The sequence below is a fragment of the Bufo bufo genome, chromosome 3 (genome assembly GCF_905171765.1).
Source record: "Bufo bufo chromosome 3, aBufBuf1.1, whole genome shotgun sequence".
NCBI lineage: Eukaryota > Metazoa > Chordata > Amphibia > Anura > Bufonidae > Bufo > Bufo bufo.
In genome coordinates this window covers 370,601,649-370,626,774 of record NC_053391.1, presented here as the reverse complement: position 1 = coordinate 370,626,774, position 25,126 = coordinate 370,601,649, and the positions used below count along the sequence as shown (strand labels likewise).

The 25,126-nt window shown below is 44.8% G+C and overlaps 2 protein-coding genes across 25 annotated transcripts in view; both read right to left on the bottom strand.

The window, feature by feature from the left end:
• The window catches only part of VAV1 (vav guanine nucleotide exchange factor 1), a 100,259-nt gene extending 98,562 nt beyond the window's left edge, over positions 1-1,697 (bottom strand). Inside the window, exon 1 of one of the 3 annotated variants that reach the window (XM_040424627.1) lies at positions 1,211-1,697. In XM_040424627.1, the coding sequence (XP_040280561.1) occupies positions 1,211-1,414 (204 nt within the window). In that variant the 5' untranslated portion in view covers positions 1,415-1,697. The remainder of the gene's footprint in view (positions 1-1,210) is intronic. The other 2 variants (XM_040424626.1, XM_040424625.1) reach the window with 2 other exon arrangements.
• Positions 1,698-1,901: 204 nt separating this feature from the next.
• The window catches only part of MACF1 (microtubule actin crosslinking factor 1), a 284,153-nt gene continuing 260,928 nt past the window's right edge, over positions 1,902-25,126 (bottom strand). For 10 of the 22 annotated variants that reach the window (XM_040424601.1, XM_040424619.1, XM_040424602.1 and 7 more), the window contains 12 exons: positions 21,299-21,410; positions 20,844-21,007; positions 20,597-20,759; positions 20,361-20,515; positions 20,185-20,259; positions 18,691-18,708; positions 17,523-17,640; positions 14,804-14,860; positions 13,908-14,119; positions 11,378-11,488; positions 7,024-7,138; positions 1,902-3,155 (listed from right to left, as the gene is read on the bottom strand). In XM_040424601.1, the coding sequence (XP_040280535.1) occupies positions 2,920-3,155; positions 7,024-7,138; positions 11,378-11,488; positions 13,908-14,119; positions 14,804-14,860; positions 17,523-17,640; positions 18,691-18,708; positions 20,185-20,259; positions 20,361-20,515; positions 20,597-20,759; positions 20,844-21,007; positions 21,299-21,410 (1,536 nt within the window). In that variant the 3' untranslated portion in view covers positions 1,902-2,919. Of the gene's footprint in view, positions 3,156-7,023; positions 7,139-11,377; positions 11,489-13,907; positions 14,120-14,803; positions 14,861-17,522; positions 17,641-18,145; positions 18,552-18,618; positions 18,709-20,184; positions 20,260-20,360; positions 20,516-20,596; positions 20,760-20,843; positions 21,008-21,298; positions 21,411-25,126 lie in introns of those variants that run through there. The other 12 variants (XM_040424624.1, XM_040424608.1, XM_040424609.1 and 9 more) reach the window with 9 other exon arrangements.

Genomic DNA, 25,126 nt, shown 5'->3' with positions numbered 1-25,126 from the left:
TGCTACCAACGGTGAATGTATCCATACATTTAAAGAGGACCTTTCACCAGAAGAAAGCCTCTAAACTGACTATACAGACATGTAGAGCGGCGCCCAGGGATCTCCCTGCACTTACTGTTATCCCCGGGCGCCGCTCCGTTCTCCGGTTATAGCCTCCGGTATGTAAGTAGTTAGGCTCCACCCACTTGATCCTGCCGGCGTCTTCTTCTCCTATGCTGTAGCGCTGGCCAATCGCAGCGCTCAGCTCATAGCCAGCGCTACAGCATAGGAGAAGAAGACGCCGGCAGGATCAAGTGGGTGGAGCCTAACTACTTACATACCGGAGGCTATAACCGGAGAACGGACCGGCGCCCGGGGATAACAGTAAGTGCAGCGGGATCCCTGGGCGCCGCTCTACACTCCTGTATAGTCAGTTTAGAGGCTTTCTTCTGGTGAAAGGTCCTCTTTAAGAATGTGCTAAACACCATGACTGTACATAGCAGTGGGCATAAAATAACAGGCTGTTTACCAGACAACTTTCATTGTAGTAATCAGTGCTTACGCTATATGGCGAGTTCCCCATTTAGTAGGGGGTTTCATGTGCTGTACACAACCAGGAAGTCTGTTGTAAGAAAACGGTTTCATGTCTTTTCCTTGGGGAATAAGAAGCTGAATCTATTCACCTTTTACTGAACACTTTTCTTAATATGCAGGCAAAATACTTCTTGCTTTCCATTTTATCAAAGGCAAAAAATACATTTTTGAATCATGCTTCAGTTTGAAAGCTTGGGCTATTTCCTGCAATTTTAAGGTTTCAAATCCGTGATAATGTAATGAGAGTTGCTTTTAGAAATCTGCCTGTATGTGACAATTTCACATACAGGTAGCAGCTCATCTGTGTCATGCGTGTGCAAAAGGACCTTCCCGGTATCACATACTCCCACAATTAGGAACTGACATCAACCTCTAGATTCTTAGTTACGGTAAAAAAAAATCCACTTCCCCTTTTAAGTTTCCAAAGATTCTAAGATTACATATTCCTCTCCTTACTGGACACAGCAGACGGCATATGCTCTCACCATTGTGCTACAGACGAAGATGATGGTGCAGTAGTAATTTGCTGTAGGAAATCATGGAGGCTTTACATTTATGCACGCCTAATGAGTTTCTTAAGGACATATCATAGGTATACAAAGATTACACAATGCGAGAGTATAACACTAGTCCATACCTGTGACATCTGTGGTCGCACATTGATTTCACTCAAGTTGACACTGTGAGGCAACAGGTTGTTAAGCAGTTGGCAAAGAAGGACTCCATCTCGTAGTGCTTGAGCTAGGTCACATACTTGGGCAGTGTCCAGAGTTACCCGATGATTAGGAGGAAGCACACGGCAGTCAATAAGCCATCGAGCACAGTGCCTCCACAGCTCCATCGCCACCCTGGTGCCCAAACAGGTGGGATGGGTCAAGTGGGTTTAAAAAAAAAAAAATATGAAAACGGAGCGAACAGAAAACTAAATTATGAAATGATACTAAATGCAGAAGTGCTATAGACTTCAGCGTGGAGGAGATGGGCGAGATATGATCCAAAAGAAAGGACCTCAGAGACACGGGCAGCCTCATATGCCGTATGTCTGAGAAGATACTTCCGCTGTCTAATGAGGAAGAAACTAGCTTGACTTCCTCTTCTGCAAACGACACGGCATAACTATGTATGGTGTGTGCAGGCGTGACTAGAGGTAGTCTGCTCATGTGTGCCCTAGAGTAAACTGGTAGATCAGTGCCTGGAGGAAATCATGCCGAAACAGAAAGATTTCACTCGGTATATCAGAAGAGTTACAGCTATGGATAGGAAGTCAGCTGCAGAGAACGTCTTCATTACCCATCATAGAAAAACAGAAAATGACAACGGCTAGGGGATAAGTTGTTACTGCAAGCAATTTTAATACAAAAGTGTTGTTGTTTAACAGTTCATTGGTACAGCATCAATGTCTGTAGCAAACTAACTGAGAAAATCACACAGCAGCCTGGTAAGAACTGGATGTAATGACCGATAACAGGAGGGATCCATCCGAGCCCTAACCCCTTCCACCCCACAGGGTTGGTCTGTTAGACGAAGCCAGCATACAAACGTGAGGAAGGAATTGTGCTGGTGAGTCCCATTCGTCGGACGCACAACTGTGAGTGTTTCTTACAAAAAAATGAACATGTCACACAAATTCTACGTGGAATGAGCATTAAATAATAAATAAGAAAATTCCTAAGCAGATAAATAAAACATATGGAGTTTACAATTAGAAAATCCGCTGAATCTGGCAGGAGTGCAAAATGGCGGAGGAGAAGCATACGCTAATCTATGCTGCACCAGGATTTTGGAAATTATTGTCACGCGTGGTAGTAGCTCCCACAGTGTCCACTTCATCGGCAAGAGACTTGATATCTTTATTACATGGTCAAAGCAAGATGTGCAAGTGCTGTCAATTCAGAAAGACTAAATCTTATTAAAATCTCGTGTCAGTCTCTGATCCTCTGCAATTTAATCAAGAATAGTTCATATACAAAACAGAGGATTTCCATAGTAAAGTTTAGTAGTGTAGCCATGGGATATTAACCCTAACAAAAAGGGTCTCATAACCCACAAAAATCTGATCACTAGCCGTCTACTCTCCTGTTTTACACTCCGAGAGTCCCTGAATCTTACCAGGAATTCACACAAGGCTTTGTATCTACAGAAATATTCACATGGAAGTAGTAACATACAAAAACAGAACAGATAAGGCAGTTATAAACATTTTTCTTGTATACATGTATAGACGCTAGAAATCTCTCCACAGAGAATCCACGTACATCCAGATGTACAGTGTAGGATAGAAAATGTCACGGCCTGTCCCATGTATAGGCCATCTGCACGTGTGCCAGAGCGTAGCTTCAGTTAGGACTATCTCTTGGTGGCTGATGTTTTAGGAGTGCTGGCAGTTTTCTTTGACATGGTGGGGATTTTAGAAGGTTTAGACAGTCCTCTGCGGGATGGACCACCAGCAGCGCTACTCTCTGAGGTGTCGGAACAAGCGGACTGTGTCTCTAGAAGATCAAAGTCGGAGGCATCACTCCCTCTGCGGCTGCTGGCACGGCTTCCTGTACGGCTCCCGGCACGGCTGCCACTTTTCTTAGGATCTACATGAAGAAAGTGAAAAGGGTAAGTGGGGGAAAACTAGGTAAGTGGTCAGAGTACAAGCATGATATCGGATTTAAAGGGAACCTGTCACCTATTTTCATGCTGCCTAAGGAATGTGGCAAAACTTGCTGATAAAATACCTACAGGTGAAACTCGAAAAATTTGAATATTGTGCAAAAGTTCATTTATTTCAGTAATGCAACTTCAAAGGTGAAACTAACATATGAGAGAGACTCATTACATGCAAAGCGAGATATTTCAAGGCTTTGTTATCATTTGAATGATTATGGCTTACAACTTATGAAACCCCAAAGTCACAATTTCAGAAAATTATAATATTACATGAAATCAAAGGATGTTAAATAGAAAAATGTAGGACCTCTTAAAAGTATAATCATGCATATGTACTCAGTACTTGGTTTGGGCCCCTTTTGCATCAATTACTGCCTCAATGTGGCGTGGCATGGATGCCATCAGCCTATGGCACTGCTGAGGTGTTATGGAAGACCAGGATGCTTCAATAGCAGCCTTCAGCTCTTCTGCATTGTTCGGTCTCATGTCTCTCATCTTTCTCTTGGCAATGCCCCATAGATTCTCTATGGGGTTCAGGTCAGGCGAGTTTGCTGGCCAATCAAGCACAGTAATCCCATGGTCATTGAACCAGGTTTGGTACTTTTGGCAGTGTGGGCAGGTGCCAAGTCCTGCTGGAAAATGAAGTCCCCATCTCCATAAAGCTCGTCTGCGGAAGGAAGCATGAAGTGCTCCAAAATCTCCTGGTAGACTGCTGCGTTGACTCTGGACTTAATGAAGCACAGTGGACCAACACCAGTAGATGACATGGCTCCCCAAATCAACACAGACTGTGGAAACTTCACACTGGACTTCAAGTATCTTGCACTGTGTGCCTCTCCATTCTTCCTCCAGACCCTGGGTCCTTGGTTTCCAAATGAGATGCAAAAGTTGCTCTCATCACAAAAGAGGACTTTGGACCACTGAGCAACAGACCAGTTCTTTTTTTAATGTATTCAATATGTGAGAGAGAATCTAAATCGCACATCCCCCATTACTATGCTTTTGATATAACAACTGTTTTAAATTTCCAGCATGATAAAACATGGCTATACAGCACTATTATCAATCTATTGCTATGCACTATTAGGAGGCATTAGTATACAGTTTGATCAAAGAGCATAGGCCCACTTACCACGACAAGGTTGCCTGAACAGGGTTTATAAATTCCTACCACCTCTCAGTTGGTGTTCCTGAGAGGCTGTGAACAGGTGAGCTCTTTGCACCTGTTCACATTATGCGGTGCTGGGCGGTGGCCGTCGCTGCTTTTGTGCTGTGCTGGTGGAGTGATGGGGCCCAGGGCCTAGGTGGCTTTGCCGCACAGTGAGGGCGCTGTGTGGCTGCTGGGTCCCGTTGTCTGCTGGAGCGGTGTGGGGGCGCGATAGTCGCCGCACAGTGCCACGCCAAAGTTAGAGTAGGTCCCCACTTGAAGAGGCAACCTTGTCGTGGTAAGTGGGCCTATGCTCTTTGATCAAACTGTATAATAATGCCTCCTAATAGTGCATAGCATAGGGTTATATTTATTGATAATAGTGCTGTATAGCCATGTTTTATCATGCTGAAATTTAAACTGTTGTTATATCAAAAGCATAGTAATGAGGATGTGCGATTTAGATTCTCTCTCACATATTTAATACTTTTTTTAAATTTAGCCCAGGTAAGACGCTTCTGATATTGTTTGTTGTTCAGGAGAGGCTTGACAAGATGAATACGACATTTGAAGCCCATGTCCAGGATCAGTCTGTGTGTGGTGGCTCTTGATGTACTAACTCCAGCCTCAGTCCACTCCTTGAGAAAGTCCCCAACACTTTTGAATAGCCTTTCCACATAACTTTCTATTAAATGTGCTTTGATACAGCACTTTGGGAACATCCAACGTCTTTCCCATTATTGCGATTCCTACTGAACCAGACAGACAATTTAAAGGCTCAGGTACCCATTGCAAGTGTTATGGAATAATTAGCTGACTAGAGTGTGACACTTTGAGCCTAGAATATTGAACCTTTTCACAATATTCTAATTTTCTAAAATTGTGAATTTGGAGTTTTCATAAACTGTAAGCCATAATCATCCAAATTACAGTGGTCCCTCAAGATACAATATTAATTGGTTCCAGGATGAACATTGTATGTTGAAACCATTGTAAGTTAAGTAATCGGTTCTAAAGCCCCAAAATGTCATCCAAGATAAGAGAAAATGATGATTTAAGAAAAATAAGCAGATAACTAAGACAGATAAAACAAGTCCTTACCTATACCAGTCAGGAATAGCAGCTAACTAGTAACTAATACAGCTACCTTTCCAGAGAAGTGGCCTGGATTGGAAATTGTATGTTAAAGGAAACCTGTCACCAGGATTTTGTGCATAGAGCTGGGGACATGGGCTGCTAGATGGCCGCAAGCACATCTGCAGTACCCAGGTCCCATAGCTCTCTGCGCTTTTATTGAGTTAAAAAACAGTTTTGATCCATATGCAAATGACCTGATATGTGTCCTGTGTCCGGAGATGAGTCCAGCGGAAAGGAGCCCAGCACCGCCCCGCGTCCTCCGAATCTCCTCCTTGCTGGCTGACGTCACAGAGCTGGAGCGCCGAATTCTCGCGATGCGCGAGCTAGCGCATGCGTAGTTCGTTCCCTGTGCTGATGCCAGCACAGGGAATGAACATGATGCCGACACTGCGCATGCGCTAGCTCGCGCATCGCGAGAATTCGGTGCTCCAGCTCTGTGACGTCAGCCAGCAAGGAGGAGATTCGGAGGACGCGGGGCGGTGCTGGGCTCCTTTCCGCTGGACTCATCTCCGGACACAGGACACATATCAGGTCATTTGCATATGGATCAAAAAGGTTTTTTAACACAATAAAAGCGCACAGAGCTATGGGACCTGGGTACTGCATATAAGCTAGTGGCCATCTAGCAGCCCATGTCCCCAGCTCTATGCACAAAATCATGGTGACAGGTTTCCTTTAAGTCTAGATTTAACTTAAGATGGGTCAGAAAAGACCATTGTAGGTTGAGAATATTGTATCCTGAGGCCATTGTATCTTGGGGGATCACTGTATAACAAATAAAGGCTTGACATATCTCACTTTGCATGTAATGAGTCTCATATGTTAGTTTTACCTTTTAAGTTGCATTACTGAAATAAATGAACTTTTGCACAATATTCTAATTTTTAGAGTTTTGCCTCGCTGTATTTTTCTTCATTGACGCCACTTTTCGGGCATAAAAGACGACTAAAATCTACACTAGCCAGGGGATTGTGGAGATTTCAGTTCCAAAGACTGTGCCTAATTTATGATTAGGCGTATGCTCTGCACAGGGTTCTGCAGTGGTCTATGATCAATCAGACCCTATATGCATTTGGAGTTTTTCACTGCCTATACACTTGATGCACAGACCAAATGTGATGAACACAGCCTTATGTTATGGCTACCTGTAGAGTAAAGGCTGTGGATTTTCTGCTAAAAAATCCAAACAATTTGATGTGGTTCAAATCATAAATCCACAGTAAGTCAATATATGCTGTGTATTTCTGCCAGGGATTTCTGTGTACTGCAAAGGGTGCAGATCTGGTGCACAGTGGGGCCAAAAATGATGGGAATTTTTCCACCTGCTATGTGTGGATGTAGTTTCTCCAGTTATTGAACAAATGTGCATTTTCTCAGTAATATGCAGGTGACGATAACCTTCTCTATTAACTAGTTATTGTATTTACTGAAAGTGAACGATAGGAATGGTTTTAGCACTGAAGACACAGGCACTACTCAAACCAGCAACACAATTGGGGAAAATTATTTACCAGGTCGACTTGATTTGGCACCAGAAGGCGTGGTTCCAGACATGTCTCCTGTGAGGGATGAACGGCTTGTATGGATAGCAGCTTTCTTCATTTTGCTGCTTTGTGCTGGTGTTACCTTAAAAATTGGCCACAAAATAACAAATTACAAAGAGCAATCAATGCCATGGACAGACTTGCCACCAGTTATATAATAAAATCAATAATGAAAAAGAAAAAGTCTTCCGCGTCACTACTTTGCGCAGCAGTAAAACAGTACAAGCTAATAAGTAACTTTCTAGTCACTGACACTACAATGGTCTATCTTTAACAGCATCAGCACTTGACCAAGTTTGCTACAACCAGCATTAATAATTTAGAAGTGTGGGAGGGAATAAACGTGCTTTGGGTAAACTTCACCAAATCAATAGAAACTCTGCAGGGTAGGAATATATGTGTCCACAGTTCAAAGTCTGCAATCCTAAAAGAGGCCTGTTGTGGAGAAATAACCCACTGTACCGCTACATGTCTCCCCACATCTCTGTAATACTGCCCTGTCTGCGTAATGTCGCTTTCTGCTCTGAAAGCTGGGTACACTGCTCCAGACAAAAAAAAAAAATACCTAGTAGCCATTGGCTCCTGAACTGAAAAATTTAGGAGCCAAATTAAATTTTTAGTCGCCAAATCGAAACGGAATTAAAATTTTGGTATTGTGACAACGCTACGCCGATCAGATCGGCGTAGGGTTGTTACGATACCAAAATTTTGATTCGCTTTCGTCACCATAAAAAAAGTATTGCGATACTCAATACCACGCCAAAAAAAAAAGCACACCAAAAAAAGCAGCGTGCATTTCCCATTTTATGAAACGTTCGGCCCATAATAGAACAGTCCTATCCTATTTTTTGGGGTGACAAGGTGACTAAAAAATAGCGAATCGCATGGTTTTTATTTATTTATGTCTGTTACGGCGCTCACCGCATAGGAGATATTTAATAGTTTGGACTTTTCGGACGCAGCGTTATGTAATATGTTTATTTATTGTTTATATATTTTATATGTAAAATTGGGAAAGGGGGGATTTAAACTTAATATTTTACAGTACTTTCACACTAGCGTTTTTCCGGCATAGAGTTCCGTCACAGGGGTTCTATACCGGAAAATAACTGATCAGGCATATCCCCATGCATTCTGAATGGAGAGTAAGGGCTCTTTCACACTTGCGTTCTTTTCTTCCGGCATAGAGTTCCGTCGTCGGGGCTCTATGCCAGAGGAATCCTGATCAGGATTATCCTAATGCATTCTGAATGGAGAGAAATCCGTTCAGGATGCATCAGGATGTCTTCAGTTCCGGGACGGAACGTTTTCTGGCCGGAGAAAATACCGCAGCATGCTGCGCTTTTTGCTCCGGCCAAAAATCCGGAACACTTGCCGCAAGGCCGGATCCAGAATTAATGCCCATTGAAAGGCATTGATCCGGCCTTAAGCTAAACGTCGTTTCGGCGCATTGCCGGAGCCGACATTTAGCTTTTTCTGAATGGTTACCATGGCTGCCGGGACGCTAAAGTCCTGGCAGCCATGGTAAAGTGTAGCGGGGAGCAGCATACTTACCGTCCGTGCGGCTCCCGGGGCGCTCCAGAGTGACGTCAGGGCGCCCCAAGCGCATGGATCATGTGATCACATGGACACGTCATCCATGCGCATGGGGCGCTCTGACGTCATTCTGGAGCGCCCCGGGAGCCGCACGGACTGTAAGTATACCGCTCCCCCGCTCCCCGCTCCTACTATGGCAACCAGGACTTTAAAAAGATACAAGACGGATCCGTCTGTCCGCATGACAAGCGGAGAGATGGATTCGTTCTTGCAATGCATTTGTGAGATGGATCTGCATCCGGATGCGTCTCACAAATGCTTTCAGTCACATCAAGATCGGCGGATCCGGCAGGCAGTTCCGACGACTGAACTGCCTGCCGGATCACACTGCCGCAAGTGTGAAAGTAGCCTAAGTGTTTGTGTTTTTTTTTTTTTACTTACTATTAGCTTACTATTTTACTTACTATTAGCCCCCTTAGGCCCCTTTCACACAGGCAAGATTTCTGCACGGGTGCAATGCGTGAGGTGAACGCATTGCACCCGCACTGAATCCAGACCCATTCACTTCTATGGGGCTGTGCACATGAGCGGTGATTTTCACGCATCACTTGTGCGTTGCGTGAAAATCGCAGCATGCTCTATGTTGTGCGTTTTTCACGCAACGCAGGTCCCATAGAAGTGAATGGGGCTGTGTGAAAATCGCAAGCATCCGCAAGCAAGTGCGGATGCGGTGCGATTTTCACGCATGGTTGCTAGGAAGAAGGTCTATTCACTGTGTTATTTTCCCTTATAACATGGTTATAAGGGAAAATAATAGCATTCTTTAATACAGAATGCTTAGTAGGTGGTCAATTGAGGGTTAAAAAATATTTTAAAAAATTTACTCACCTCCTCCAATTGATCGCGTAGCTGCCGGTCTCCTGTTCTTTCTTCAGGACCTGTCAAAGGACCTGTGGTGACATCACTGTGCTCATCACATGGTACATCACATGATCCATCACCATGGTAATAGACCATGTGATGAGCTCAGTGACGTCACCACAGGTCCTGAAGAAATAACAGGAGACCGGCAGCTACGCGATCAATTGGAGGAGGTGAGTTAATTTATTTTTTAACCCTCATTGGCACTGCGCCACCAATGTTTATTATACTGAGGGGGGGGGAAAGCGCACGGCGCCACCAATGCTTATTATACTGGGGGGGGGGGGGGGGGGGTCGGCGCGCACTGCGCCACCAATGTTTATATGTTTATTATACGGGGGGGGGGGGGCCGCACTGCACCACCATTGTTTATTATACTGGGGTGTTTGGGGGGAGCGCACTGCGCCACCAATAAAGATAACTGACCTGTTAATACAAATACAGGAGGCGGGTGCCGGAATCAAATAGCCGGCACCCGACCTCTATGACAGGGAGATGCGATCCGCTGCAGCACCTGAGGGGTTAACTGCAGCGGATCGCAGCTCCCTGTCATAGAGGTCGGGTGCAGGCTATTTGAATCCGGCACCCGCCTCCTGTATTTGTATTAACAGGTCAGTTATCTTCATTGGTGGCACAGGGGCCACAGCCCCTCCCCTCCTCCTCCAGTCTCTCTTCTCATTGGCGGCGGCAGCACAGGGGGAGGGAGAGACTCCTCCACTGCGCTGCTGAGAAGAAAATCGGCGGCGGGGCAGAGAACTATCATCTCCTGTGCCTGCCGCTGCGGCGGGTTGTCTAGTTGCAAATGGCGACAAGACTAAAAAGTCTTGTCACCATTTGTAAATTCTAAGTCGCATTGGCGACCATTTTGGTTGCCATCTGGAGCCCTTTGGGTAGGGTCATGTCACTGCTTCGGACAATCAAATTTTACTGGGTGCTACTTTGCCCAGATTGTAGGCTGTAAGCCCAGGAGAGGCATGTTAGAGTAGGCCCCATCTGATGAGAAGCCACCTTGTCGTCCGGTAGATGGGCCCGACATATTTTTGATCAATTATATGCGCAAAGAGCTTCTAACTGCCCTTGCAGTAAGTATGGCCACCAGGCAGTTTATTTTTCATTTATTATTTGCTTATATGTTTGTGCAATTGACTAGCAGTGTGCTGTTACCTGTAGTTCTACTAATCAAATCAAATTTTACCAGTCTGGAAATTTTACTGGTAATACAGTAACATTTCTCTGATCTATGACAATAAAGGTATTTCTAGCCAGATGGCCCATAAATGGATACCCAAAAGCACTGATTGTAGGGGAGTACAGGAAATCTTAATTCGGCAGTGGTGTTCATAAGAAAACCTTCCAGATTAAGAAAAGAATATATGTATTTATCACAGTTTATGGACATTAGTGACTTGATGCTCAGCATTATACTGTGTTGTTAAAGTGAAGACAATACATTCAAGTGACGTTCAATGGACTGAATGAGCATGCATGCAATCTTAACCAATTTTTTCAATAGATTTTGAGTCAACACCAATCTGAAAGAATTAAGATTTAGAATTTGCAGAAATCTAAGTGTAATTAAAAATCATGCGTTAATATCGGAGGGAAAACCTCCATGGTAACTTTAGTAAAGAGAGACCATTTTTTAGTTTTTCAACCAGTGAACACATGCCTTAATCCTCACATATTAGAAGGAAAATCAATCAAAACTGGGAAAGCGGATTTAATTGGATAATGACAAGTATTTCTCATCCATTCAAAAGACAATTGTTAGTTCAATTCGGGAAAGCTTGACGAGGCAAAGTGTTAGCAGGAAGATGGCTCCTGGAAAGGGTGGAGGCTCTACTGTTGGAGGACCATACTCTACCTCACACGATGGGATCTGGAAGTCTGAGTATTCGAAACCCCTAGAGGGCGTGCCAGTCTTGCTGTTTACAAGCCAGGGCTTCTCGTAACAGCGAGATGGCTGCTGTGGAGTCTGCGAGAGGGGCAAGGGCACACAGGACGGGAAGCGAGCGAAGATGAAGAAGGGTAATGAGATGTCACAAAAATGCAAACAAAAAAATACATTGAAACAAACAAAATCTGAACCAAAGGACTAAAGCAGGCACGCATATCACATATGGTAACACTAAGGGGGATATTTAGCATCTCTCTGCGCCTTTTTGTGTAAAAAAGTAGCAAACTTCACGTTTGCCTCTTTTTAAATGTCACCCCTTAACACTTTCTGAAAAGGAGGGTGGCGTGACGGCAGAACCAACGGGTCCACCAAATGTGTCTTCATTTGCGCAAATAAAGACCGAACTCTAGGGCAGCTGCCACAGATTTCTTTCTGGTGCACACACAGCCGGAGGATGCATCTAGTTTATGACAAGATCTGCGCCTCATCATAAATTAGCTGCACCCTCCAGCAGCACAGAAGACTTCCAAGATCTGCGTTAAATGCTGGTCTTTGATAAATCTCCCCCTAAGTGTCTAAATAGTAAAAAAAAACAAAAAAAAAAACGTGGAATAAATCTTTTAAAATCCCAGATACATTTTTGCCTTTCAATCTCAGTACTTTCCCAGACTAGTCGATCAGTTTTGGCCTTGTTATTTTACAAAAATGGTTTCAAAAGTGCACGTTTGCAAAAAAAAAAAAAAAGTAATTGAACCTTTTGGAAGCACCGGGATTTCTGCATTGATCACTAATTTTCATTGAACTTTGCATCTGACCGTGTCCAGGTCTGATTTTCCGTGCTCCATTGGGAGGTGCAGGTGAGAGCTGCAGTGATTTTCTCTCACTAATAAGATGTGGTCTGATTGTTATCCAAGTCACAATTATAGGCAAAAACAAACTAAACTTAACAATTGTTCATATTGGAGGACCAACATGCTCATTAACCGCTCTATTCTGATAAAGGACACGTCAGTAGTGACAATTCGGAATTTCCTGCATTTGTAGATAATTTGTGAAATCATGAGTTGACGTACACCAGGTCTTCAGCTATGCTTTTGTAGTCATTTCCTACTTGATGTGTCTTTAAACATGTTTTATGAGGTACATTTACTTTTTATTCCTGCACTGATCATTTACTCAATGTGCTCAATTAAAGGGAACCTGTCATCAATGTTATGCTGCCCATACTAATGGCAGTATAAAGTAGAGACAGGTGAGAGGATTTCAGCGGTCTGTCATTTATAAGTAAAAAGTAAGTGGTTGCCGAGAACCAACATCACAATCATTGCAGACTGGGCCTGGAAAAGAGTCACAGCCACCTGAGAAGAGTCCTGGTTATTCATGACTTCCTGCTCTCCTGCCCACCTGCTGATGACTGATCTTCTACCTAGTTTTCTCCCCTTCTCTAGGAGAGAACTGCCAATCATCAGCAGATGGGTGAGAGAGCAGGAGACTATGAATAACCAGGACTCTTCTCAGGTAGATTTGACTCTTTTCCAGGCCTGGGCTGCAATGATTATGATGCTGGTTCTTAGCAACCACTGACTTTTAGCTCATGAGTGACACATCGCTGAAATCAGCATTTCTGTCACTAATTTATGCTGCCCTCAGTGAGGTCAGCAAAAAGTTGTGACCGGTTTCCTTTAAAGCAACATTCAAAGGCAGATGGTATAACTGTTTTTGTGTTACTAATTTAGTTAAAGGTGTCATAATATAATGACCTACACTCAGAGATCATGGACCAGCTATTTGAAGAGAATGCTGAGCTCGTGTGAGCAATGCCTCCTCTTCAATGATTACCTGCATGATATCTGGATTGTAGTGGTTGTGCAGTATCATCCCATTCAAGTGAATTGGAGAGGAAGGTACAATTACCCAGCACCGCTGCTACAAAGGAGACAGTGTGCAGGTAAACATGGAAGAGGATGCAGCACTTGCATGAGCACCGTGGCCCATTCAAATGGCTGATTGGTGGGGGGTGTTGGAAGTTGGACCCTCACCAATCTGATATTGATGACCTATCCTGAGGACAGATCATCAATATTAAGACACCCCTTTAAATTCTGTTTGCCTATAATTGTGACTTAAATAACAATCAGACCATATCTGACTGCTAATCAACACAGAAATCCAGGTAATTCCAAAGGTTTCACTTACCTTTTCCTCCAACCACAGGCTTTAGTCTGTGTACTGCATTGTGTGGTTTCTTGCATGACACTGACTGTAGGGTCACTGTGCCACGGAGAGGAGTTTTATTCATTCATTTATTAAATAAATGTAATGACTGAGAATCTGCCAGATTATGTCTAAAAGACAAAGCACATACAAAGTAGTTCCCATACGGTAAAAAAGGGTATTGCATGCAAACAAAGCAAAGCAAGAGACACTGGCCTTTGTACCCCATGTTACTTCCAAATATGCATATGCTAATGTCCGAATAATCATGCCCAAAACCTACCTTTGAACCACTTGCAGGGGTAGCGGGTGAGGATGGAACAGAGGTACAGCTATGGTTACTCTGGCTGGCACTGGAGCTGGACCTAGTAGGAGAGGCAGTCCTGGAAGACGGTTTTGACCTTCGCCCTCGTGACCTGAAGGGAGTCATTCCCTGGGAAACCCCTTCGGGTAGTATAAACTTCTCTCGCAGCTCGAGATTAGTTCTTCCCCTTGCTGATGAAAAGAAATATACAGGAGGTTACATTGTATATAAGACTCTCAAGCACAAACAAGATGCACAGAAGTTATAGTAAGCAACACACACGTCACATGTATTTAGTTCCGCAAAACAGGTTAATACACAGTATAGCCAGCAAACATGGGTCAGTTGGGTTGTTAGAGTTAAATCTCTCAGAAGCCACACACATTGTTTTGTCATGTTTGCATGGGCTCAGGGCAAATGTATTATTTGGATTTCCATCCATAGGCCTCTTTCACACGAACGTGTGCGCTCCGTGGCCGTATTGCGGACCGCATTTGCGGATCCGCATTACACGAGGGCGCCGTTCCCTGGGCATTCACGGAATGCGGACCCATTCACTACGGAGTGCCTCCGTGGGGTTTCCTCCTGTACTTCCGTTCTGCAAAAAGATAGAACGTGTCCTATCTTTTTGCGGAAAAGGGCGGATCGCGGACCCATTCAGGTGAATGGGTCCACGATCCGCTGCGGATGCCCCACGGTTGGTGTTCGTGCATTCGTCAGATCATCTCACCCAAAATGCTAATTCCAGGTACAGATGCAGAGTGCTCATTGTCATACAATGTGAATACAATATAGAGTTCTGTTCTTGCGTATGCTGAAACTCAAATAAAGCATGTTGACAGCAATAAGCACATCTACAAAGCAAGAGCAGTTACCAAAGCCTATGGATGAGACGGAATCTGTTCTCTTTAATTTAATTCCTGGATGATGAACTAAGAAGGGTAGAGAGGTGCAGAGGGGAGAAATGGACATGATGTAAGGCATGCAAAATCTACAGACATTGACAAGATTATCTATCAAGACATAGGTTTGAACTGGGCTCAATGTGCAGACACTAATCCCAAACAAATCATATCTTGAAGCAACACAACTATGTTATGAAGCAGGGGATGCAAAACATCAAACCCTAGATTAAGTCAGTGACTGCATGCACTACCACGGATACAAAGCACAGAACAGATGGAACTTTCTTCGGATATGCTCCATATAGCCGCCACACCAACAAAACAAATCTACTTCCTCTTTGTCTAAAATGAAACCATTCTGCCCTCTGGTGGCAGGATGGGGAAATGATGCAATGTTTGTCTCCCCTGCTGATAAGATACAAGGTCACCTAATGGCCACATGCTAAAGGCTTCTTTCACATTACATTTTTTAAGTACATTTTTCTCCCGAGGTAAAAAATAAATTAAAAAAACACATCTTTTTATCTTTTTTTGTGCGATTTTTAAATTATTATTTTTTTAACTGTATACTTATAGGTATTTATTTCAAATGGTTTTCAACTGCCGTAGAGATTCCAATGGGTAAGAACACTACAACTAGAGCATTTTTAGAGATCATGACTAAGAGCCGGCTTGCTTGAAACATGTCTGTCTGACCAGGGACATGGAGGGACCTCTTTCACTGCACCGTGTGTACGTTTGAAATATTCAATAAAGAACATGCAAGATTTTATCTCCTTCGTGCTGGAAATCTGTTTATCTGAAATAAATTTTTTGACAAAAACACGAACGTAACGCAAAAAACAAACACTTTGTAGTGGATTTCATCTGGCTGCATGAGAAAAGTGGAAAAGAGGTATCGAAAAACGCTGCAAAAAGAAAAAAAAGGCAACAATGGCAAAAAAGCTAACAAAAAAAAAACCAGAGTGAACCCAGCCTAAGGCCGAGTTCACACGAACGTGTGTGATCCGTGGCCGTATTGCGGGCCGCAATACACGGCCACAGTTCCGTGTGCATTTCGCTTCACGGACCCATTCACTTCAATGGGTCCGCAAATCCGGAATCGCAGAACGGCCGCACGGGACGGGACCCCTCGGAAGCACTACGGAGTGCTTCAGTGGGGTTGCGTCCCGTACTTCCGTTCCGCAAAAAGATAGGACATGTTCTATCTTTTTGCGGAACGGGCGGATCGCGGACCCATTAAAGTGAATGGGTCCGCGATCCGATGCAGCTGACCTACGGCCGGCGATCGTGCATTGCGGCCCGCAGCACGGGTCACACACGTTCGTGTGAACTAGGCCTAAGGGTCCATTCACTCGTCCGTATGTGTTTTGCGGATCCGCAAAACACAGACACCGGCAATGTGCGTTCTGCATTTTGCGGACCCCGCACATCGCTGACACACTCCTAGACAATGCCTTTTCTTGTCCGGACCCTAACTTATACTGTAGGAGCATCTGAAGCATTTGCCCCACCAGTGCCCAAAATCTGAAACAGCGGAGCAATAACCATAGATGGTTTCTAACAGAAAGGAATATGAAGCCGGCCTTTTGCAGCAGATAAAACACCCATCAGCTGAGCAGCTATCTTAGTGACTCCGTTAATAACACGCAGGCTTAGTGGAACAGGCATAACATTTTTATGGAGGGAAGGAGATAAGTGCTTGGCAGATTCCACTTTCCACTGTTTTCAACAGTTGAGGCAGTCTCAATCCATATTAGATCTGTAAAGTGTAAGACCAGCTCAAGACACCCGATTCAACAGAAAGTGACTGGGTAGGGACTGAATTCATGGCAAGTTTGGAACCCTGCTATAAGGCAATGCAAGTTCAAGGCAGCAACACCCTAAAAAGATGACTATGAGATGCTATATTCAGATATACAAATCAAACTACACATTTCTTCTGTTCAGTCATTTATTTTTGGGCACATAACCCTTGTATGCAGTCATGCACAGCCCTTTCAAAGTGTTTCGGTCCCCAATCTTCGTAGGGTTAGAGACCCTTAAAGGGGTTGTGTCACTTCAGCATTTTTTATGTAGAGAAAGTTAATGCAAGGCACTTACTAATGTATTGTTATTATCCATATTGCTTCCTTTACAGGCTAGATTCATGTTTCCATCACATTATACACTGCTCGTTTCTATGGTTATGACCACTCTGCAATTCATCAGCAGTGGCTGTCCTTGTACACTATAGGAAAAAGCCCCAGTGTATGTGCGCTCCCAAAGTCCTGGCCACCAGAGAGGCCGTCGCTTTTTCCTATAATGTGCAAGCACGACCACTGCGACTGGATTGCAGGGTGGTCGTAACCATAGAAACAAGCAGTGTATAATGTGATGGAAAAATGAATCCAGCCAGCAAAGGAGGCAATATGAGTAATAACAATACATTAGTAAGTGCCTTGAATAAACTTCCTTTACATAATAAACGTCACTCCCTGGTGCCACTAGGGAACAAGAGAAACTGTGGCTGCTATTAGCTTTCCAGTCACATTCAGGGGAGCACAAGAACCACATGGGGCTCCTGAGCCACTGCTTGGAGAATCTGCTGTATGCAGAACAAATACCAGAAAAAAATCCTTTAAAATCAAGCACAAGAGCATTCAATGTCTAAACATTGTGTTATAATCTGAGAAGCACAAATTCGTACCTCGGCAAGGATCGTTTTTCACCAAAAATTCATCTAGAGCCATCCAGCCTCCTCCAACTCGAACCATCACTGTGCTGCGCAGTATACGCACTAAGCGCAACTGTTGAGAGTCTCCAAACTGAGAAAACCAAATAACTGGTTACTTACATCAGATCTCGTAAAAACCTTACAATACATGCATGTCAAGTCACCCGTAGACCAAACCAGACATATATAGGTAAATATATATGTCAATATGTGCATGTTCATAAATTCACTCCATAAAATGAATCTATGTGCGTACAGGCACATATTAACAGAGAATGAATCGTGAGCAGACCTGGAGAACAAGCCTCAGTCTTAGAGCTTTTCTGAATTTTAGCCACCGCTTACATCCAGGAAAACCTGGCTATAAATTAAAAGAAGCTTGTTATCCTCCCAGGATCTGCTAGGGTGTGAATATGAGGCATCCACAGCCCCTAATCCGTGATTTGTATGATTAGTTGTGGAAATGGAGTTAGTTGTACCATATTGGCAGGGTCCTGAAAAAATAATTCAGTCACATAAGGCTACTTTCACACTAGCGGCAGGACGGATCCGACAGGCTGTTCACCCTGTCGGATCCGTCCTGCCGCTAGAGTGAAAGTACCCTTACTAAATTATGGATAAGGGAGACCCAATGACATGCTCATGCAGCTGTCCGGCTGATGGGCTCCTGTAAGATCTATGTCCACGCATAGGAGGTAGATTTCCCATGTGGGAACTTCTATTACAATGTAATAAGAGTTCCATCAATCTGAGATTTACAGGACATCTCACAAGACGTTCCCAGTCACCTTTAGCTGTGATGAATGACATGAATGGCACGTAGCTATGTAAACTGCTCAGGAATTAATGGAGCTGTTCACTCTGACATGCAGGCCCATTCACACAGTAAGCAGTGTGGGTTTATTTGCGTGAGACACAGGGCTGTACACATCTCCTAAACAGCTTAAAGAAATCTATGGTGATTGTCAGAATTTTAAGATGATCACGATAAAAAAAATAAAAGAATCAACTTAGTATGTAAGAATCTATGGTGATTGTCAGAATTTTAAGATGATCACGATAAAAAAATAAAAGAATCAACTTAGTATGTAAGCAAGTGATTATTCGGGCAGAAAAGAGGCAGCATCAGAAAGCACTGTACCTGGTTCCCTAGGAAGAACTACATGAAAAAGCACAAGGAGAAAGAAAGAAAACTCTTTAGTTGCGCATACACAGCAATAACACAGAACTGTCTACTACTGACACAAACGTGGCTAAATTGCACTGGATAATAAGTAAATATCGTTTGCCTTAAATGGCTGCTCCACGATCTGAATTGTATTATTTAATCATGCAAACCACAGCATAAGGCCGAATGCCGTGAGCGGTCCGTGGTATCCCGGCCTGGATTCCTGCTGACCGCAGGAGCGCACGGCGTCATTGGTTGCTATGACTCTGTGCGCTTCATGCCGCTGCTGCTCTACAGCAATACACTGGTATAGATCATACCAGTGTATTACTGTAGTGCAGCGGTGGCATGAAGTGCAGAGCGTCATAGCAACCAAAGACGCCGTGCGCTCCTGCTGTCAGCAGGAATCCAGGCCGGGATACCACGGACCGCGTGCATTCAGCCTAAGAAAAAGGAATAAAAAATATCAACCATGCTCAGATATTGCGGTCACTCACTTGTTGTAGACAATCATGCTCATTTCATTGAGTAAAGTGGTTCCCAATTTTTCATTGAGTAAAGTTGTTCCCAATTCATAGTGTGCAGAATTTTCACAGTAGGGGCCTGTTCCCACATCAGAATTTTGGCGCAAACTCTCCGCCAAAATGCAGCCAGCTGCCTATTCTTTTTAATGGGAGGCAGCCCTGTAGTTTGTGGGGAAGCGATTTAAAGCCAAGACTGCGTCAAGAAAGGACATGGCCCTTCTTTGCATGGCGTGCAGACAGCCACCTCGAGCATCCACTTGCGATTTAGCTTCATTCAATGGAGCCAAGTCACGGCATCCAACTTTGCGGATTTTGACAGTGTCAAAATCCAAGGTGTGAACGAGCCCTAGAAGCAGCTTTCTGTCATTAGCACTGAACACATTAGTAGGACTGGAAAGGGAATAACAAGCAACATCTTGACGCTTGAGCAATACTCAAAATGATTCCAAGTGAAGAATTGTTACGTTTTGTGCTTTACCACAAAATGGTAATAAATATTCGTGGCAAAAACTCTTTCAGCTTGTGGTTCACATCATCAAAAAGCAGTGCTCGATTTTATTTACTTATACTTAGGGCCCATTCAGACGGCCGTAGTGCTTTTCTGATCCGCAAAACACGGACAATGGCCATGCACTTTCTGCAATTTGCAGATCGCACATGGCCGCAACCATAATAGAAAAGCCTATTCTTGTCCGCGATTGCGGAAAAGAATAGGACATGTTCTATCTTTTCTGCGGAGCCGTGGTACGGAGGGCCCATAGATATGCATGGATCCGCAGACCTTCCGCAAAATTGCGGAACGGGTGCGGATCCGTTCATACGGCAGTGTGAATGAGCCCTTAGACTGCAAGGCATATGCTAGTGACAACCAGACATCTTTAGCGTACACAAGATAGTTCCTAACACTGCCAAAGACTCACAAAAAGAAAAACACTTTGCTCACCCTGTATTTGTTCTCTCCGATCTGTTCCACCTGGAATCGCTTTGCACATTTACATTGTGCCACCTGCCTGGTGACCTTTGAAGAAATAAGTCACAGAGATGAGTATTAACATATATTAAAAAAATATATATACTAGAAAGTGAGAGTATTCTTGCTAATGGAAGAAAACCACTTACTTCATCCTCAATCTTATCTGCATCAGTAGTCGGCCGATAAGCATCTTTATTGGGATGAAGGGCGGCTACAAACTCATAGTAATCGATGTATCCATCACCATCACCATCAAAGATATCAGCCACAGCTGTCATTTCTAGTTTTGTGGTTGGAAATTCTACAGAAGACATAAGTGGTTGGTAACTGAATCAAGAGGATGAACTTTAAAGGTCATGGTCCTTAGAACCTGTCTACTTACTGGATGCCAATATCCCATCAATAAATTCTTGTCTGGTAATTTTCCCATCCTGGTCTTTGTCTATCCTGCGGAAGAAATCCATGACCCGCGATTTCTTGTGATTCATCCACCGCATGTATTTCTTCCTCCAGATGTCAAAGTCAAAGTTGGCAAATTCTTTTAACTTGGAAAAACAAAAACGTAAAGTTCAATAACCAAAGCAAGGATGAATTGGTTATATGGCAAACGTGCAGATTTGTTACCATACCTCTTCCAACCTGTCTAGAGAATCATTGAGCTTTCGCTGTCTCTCCAATGCTAATAACCACACCTGCTGCCAACGGGCAGACAACTGATTGACTCTAGGGTTCTTGTTCTCCGACTGGGAGGGCATCTGAAAGACTGGTGGGGTGGACTGCACTGCAGGTTTCCCTGCAAAAAATATAAAAAATAAAGTGATTTAATGCATGACAGAAACGGAAGCCATCAAATATAATCTTTTTCAAAGATAATGAAGAATAGCACCTCCCCAAAGTTCACAATCTTAATAGTGCACACCAGTATTGCTGTTCTGGGTAAAATCATTCTATAAAGTCACTAGGATACCTACAGTTATAGGATACTTTTAAGACTTTCATTGGTTTTAGGTTGAAGATGTATAAAATTTGTAAACTGCATTGAACTGTAACACACAGATGTGAAGAATCGGGTACACCCACTCACTGTTTCGGGTCTTGTCACTGAATGAGGCATGGTTAGGGTCGGTTTTCCTCTTGTACGTCTTTGTCACTCTATCCACATCTGGTTGCTTCTGAGTCATTTCCTCCATGAACACCTTCAAAAAGAATGAGCACAAAGCTTGTCAAATGATATGTGCACAATGCTTTAAAATGGGGGTGCAATATTTGGACTATAGTGTTTAATACTATGAAGAACAGAAGGTTTAAAGTCATAGTAACTGTCAATGGCATATTTTGTAATTGTATCTAAACATGAATTTCCTAGGATAAAGCACTTTCTTAATGGGATTCCAGCAATAACTGCTTTGTGCTAGTGAACAAAAAGATTGGGCCCACTGAATCGGTTTATGTGACCTGCATTAGTCTGCCATGCTGCGGACTAATATTATTGAGATCACAGTATTTCAATGATGAAAAAACTAAATCCCATTATACAGTACAGCAATAATTTATTCTAATCACAGCAAAAACGAGATTTTTGTATAACTTACCAGTAAAATCTCTTTCTCGCTCTTTCCTTGGGGGACACAGAAGACCTTGGGTATAGCTCATCTCCCTAGGAGGCGTGACACTAAGTGAAGACTGTTAAGCCCCTCCTCCACAGCTATACCCTCAGCCTGGAGAGAGAGACTGCCAGTTGCGTGTCCAAGTAGTGAGAAAAGGCAAAGTCCAAAAATTGGAACCAACAAGCCAACTACCCAAAGGGTAAACAAACTCGGAAACAGTCAGAGAAGAACAAAGAATGGGTGGGTGCTGTGTCCCCCAAGGAAAGAGCGAGAAAGAGATTTTACTGGTAAGTTATACAAAAATCTCGTTTTCTCGCCCAGTTTCCTTGGGGGACACAGAAGACCTTGGGACGTTCAAAAGCAGTCCAAAGGGGGAGGGACCACAGCACCAAGGCGAAGCACCCGAAGGCATCAAAAAACCCCGCCGCCTGCAGACCAGGCGGCCCGAAACAGCATACGCCGAAGCCCGAGTATGCACCCTGTAGAACTCGGTAAGGTGTGCAAGGAAGACCAGTGACCGCCTTGCACAAATGCATGGCCGAAGCCTAATGCCTCCGGCCCAGGAAAAAACCGACAACTCTGGCCAAATGAATGGTGACACCAAAAGCAGAACCCTGCCCTTGGTGCGGCAACCACAACAAGAGCCACTCTGAGAAAGCGGAGGAAAGCCACCCTGGAGGCCGTCAACCCTTTGCACGGACCTCCTGGAAACACAAGAGACCGAATGTCGACAAGAGTCGGAGATCTCCAACGTTCCCTGGGGTGGGAAGGGGAGGACGACTGCCTCAATGAAATGAAAGACAAACACCATCTTCAGAAGGAAGGAAGAGACGGAATGGAGAACAGCCCTGTCCTGGGGGAAGACAGAAGGCTCGGAACAAGAAGGGCCGCCACTCAGGCACCCATCAGAGACACGATGGCTACAGAAACCCAACTGTTAGTAGAGGGAACTTCTGTAACGGCTCCAAGGAAAAATTGGAGCGCCAAGAGCCTAGTATGTAGTTCCCAGGACGGTACCGGAGGACAGTACAAAGGAACCCAAGAGCCGCTCCATGGAAGAAGTTCCTGACAGGCCCAGAGGGCCTGGGAACGCTGAAAGAGGAAGGACAGGAATGACACTTGATACTTCAAGCAACAGAGTCCCAGCCCCAGGTCCAGGCCGGACTGGAGAAAGACAGAACCATGGAGAAAGGCAGAGTGGGGGAACGCCCAGCTTCCCACAGAACCCCAGGTAAAACCCTAAGTCCTACCACAGATCCTGGACGAAAAACTCGGCTAGAAGCGAACACTAGCGAGCCCACTAGAGTTGCCTGGGCAAGCGGGTGAAAACCCAATGATCAGGCGCAGACCCGTAACACGGGTAGAACAGTCGGTAGAACTGGTCCCGTCGGCCCCCGAGCAAGGTTGTCCCGTATCCCCCCATAGTGGGGAAGCAGAAGGACAAACGGACAGGAACCGAAGGGTCCGCCCAGCAACCGCCAGGACAAGACAGGCTAAAGCCGAAGCCAATGTAGCCACCACAGGAAGACGGACTACAGTTCCGGTGTGGGAGATTTAAAAGACAATCCTGACCAAATGGTAGTCCTCCCAAGTTACCGAGAAGGTGAATCCAAAGTAGAAACATTGCCTAAAATGGAAAAAACGCAATCTGCACCCAGCGGGAGGACAGAAAACGGTAGACCCGGTAACTAGGCACACAGCTAGTACAGCCAGTGTGGACAAGGGAGACTCAAAAGGAACACCAGAACCATCCACATGAACAACCATGCTTTCCCCAGAGGGAAGGGCAGTGAAGGAACAGCCTCTGAAGCGTGGCCGGAACAGACGCCACATCGGAATGATCTGTACCGAGTGGGAGCCAAACAGAGCCGGCGAGAAAAGGCAGGCGAGACAGAGGCCGGTATAACACCCTCCAACCGAAAGGGGGAGTGGGCAACAGAGAGGCCATAGGACAGCTCAAAAGCAGAACACCGCTACACAGAGACGCCCGGTTCACCGCCTCGCAGAAGGCGAATACCCTGAAGAACCCAAGGTGGAGGTCCCCCAGACCTGTATAAGCGAGCACCCAAGAGAAGTTGGGTGACCTTCCCAAGAATAGCGGCCCGAACCTGGTAGCAGATCAGACTGAAGCACCGAGGGCGCCAATCCGGAAAGAATCATACCACACTGCACCCGAAGAGGAGGAAATGGTATTAGGCGAGGGGACCGTAGTCCCGCCAGAGCCAACATAAAATGCGAAGGGCGCTGCAGACAGCGCTCTCGACCATGTGACCACTAGCACAGGGAAACAATGCCGCGGAAGGACAAATGGGCCAACGAAATGAATGAGTACCACCCAGCTCTGTGCAGTAGCGAACAGTAGAGCCCGTCTACTTAAATATAAGGTATTCATTTGTTGTTTATTGGACAACACCTTAGGCTTACACAGATGGACAGAATGATCTCCTTAGAGAATAGTGCAAGGCTTGCGGCAATCATCGTATCCCAAGAGAAAAAGTATGTCGCAGGAGGAAAGGAGGCATACGTACGAGTAGCCCCGTAAGCAGTGAGAAGGCCAACCCACCTACGGGACGAGAAGGAAACAACGCACAAGAACGTCCGCTCACTGCAAAAATATATCACTCAGCGAAGAGGGCCAGCCACAGAGTGTCACAGTATCTACGGGAGTGCAAACTGAAAGGAGTTATGCACAAGACTAGTATGGTATGCGATGGAACGCAAACTGACCGCCCCGAAAAAGGGGGGAAATGTACCTGGCAAACTGCAGTGGGCAAGAATGCAAAGGCCTGCCCCAAAAAGGGGGTGATGCCCAAGGCCGTACCTACGTCAGAGAAGTAGGGCATACCATACTTCGCCCAGAAAGGCGCCATGCACATGGCCACACAGTATCCAGCAGGAACGCAGGAGGTCCACCTAGTGAAAAAGGGGGGCATGCACAGGGCTATCTTAGCATTAAGTGAGTGTGCAACAATTCACCCAACCCGAAATTTCGTGAGAGTGTAACTACTCCGCCAATGAAGGGGAACATGTGCAAGTCCAGTACAGCACATACAAGGACAGCCTTGAATCTTGTGAGCGTGCAAAATTCCACCCATGGAATGAGGGGTGGTCACGCACAAGGCCAGCACCGTATCCAATGGAAGCGCAAGCGTTCCACCCATGTTAGAGGCCATGCTCAAGGCCAGCAACGTATCTGGTGAGAGTGTAGTATGCCGCCCAGAAAAGGAAGGGGGGGGGGGGGGTCATGCACATGTCCAGCATCGCATCCAGGGAGAATGCGAGCAGTCGGTGAGAAAGTGTGTATG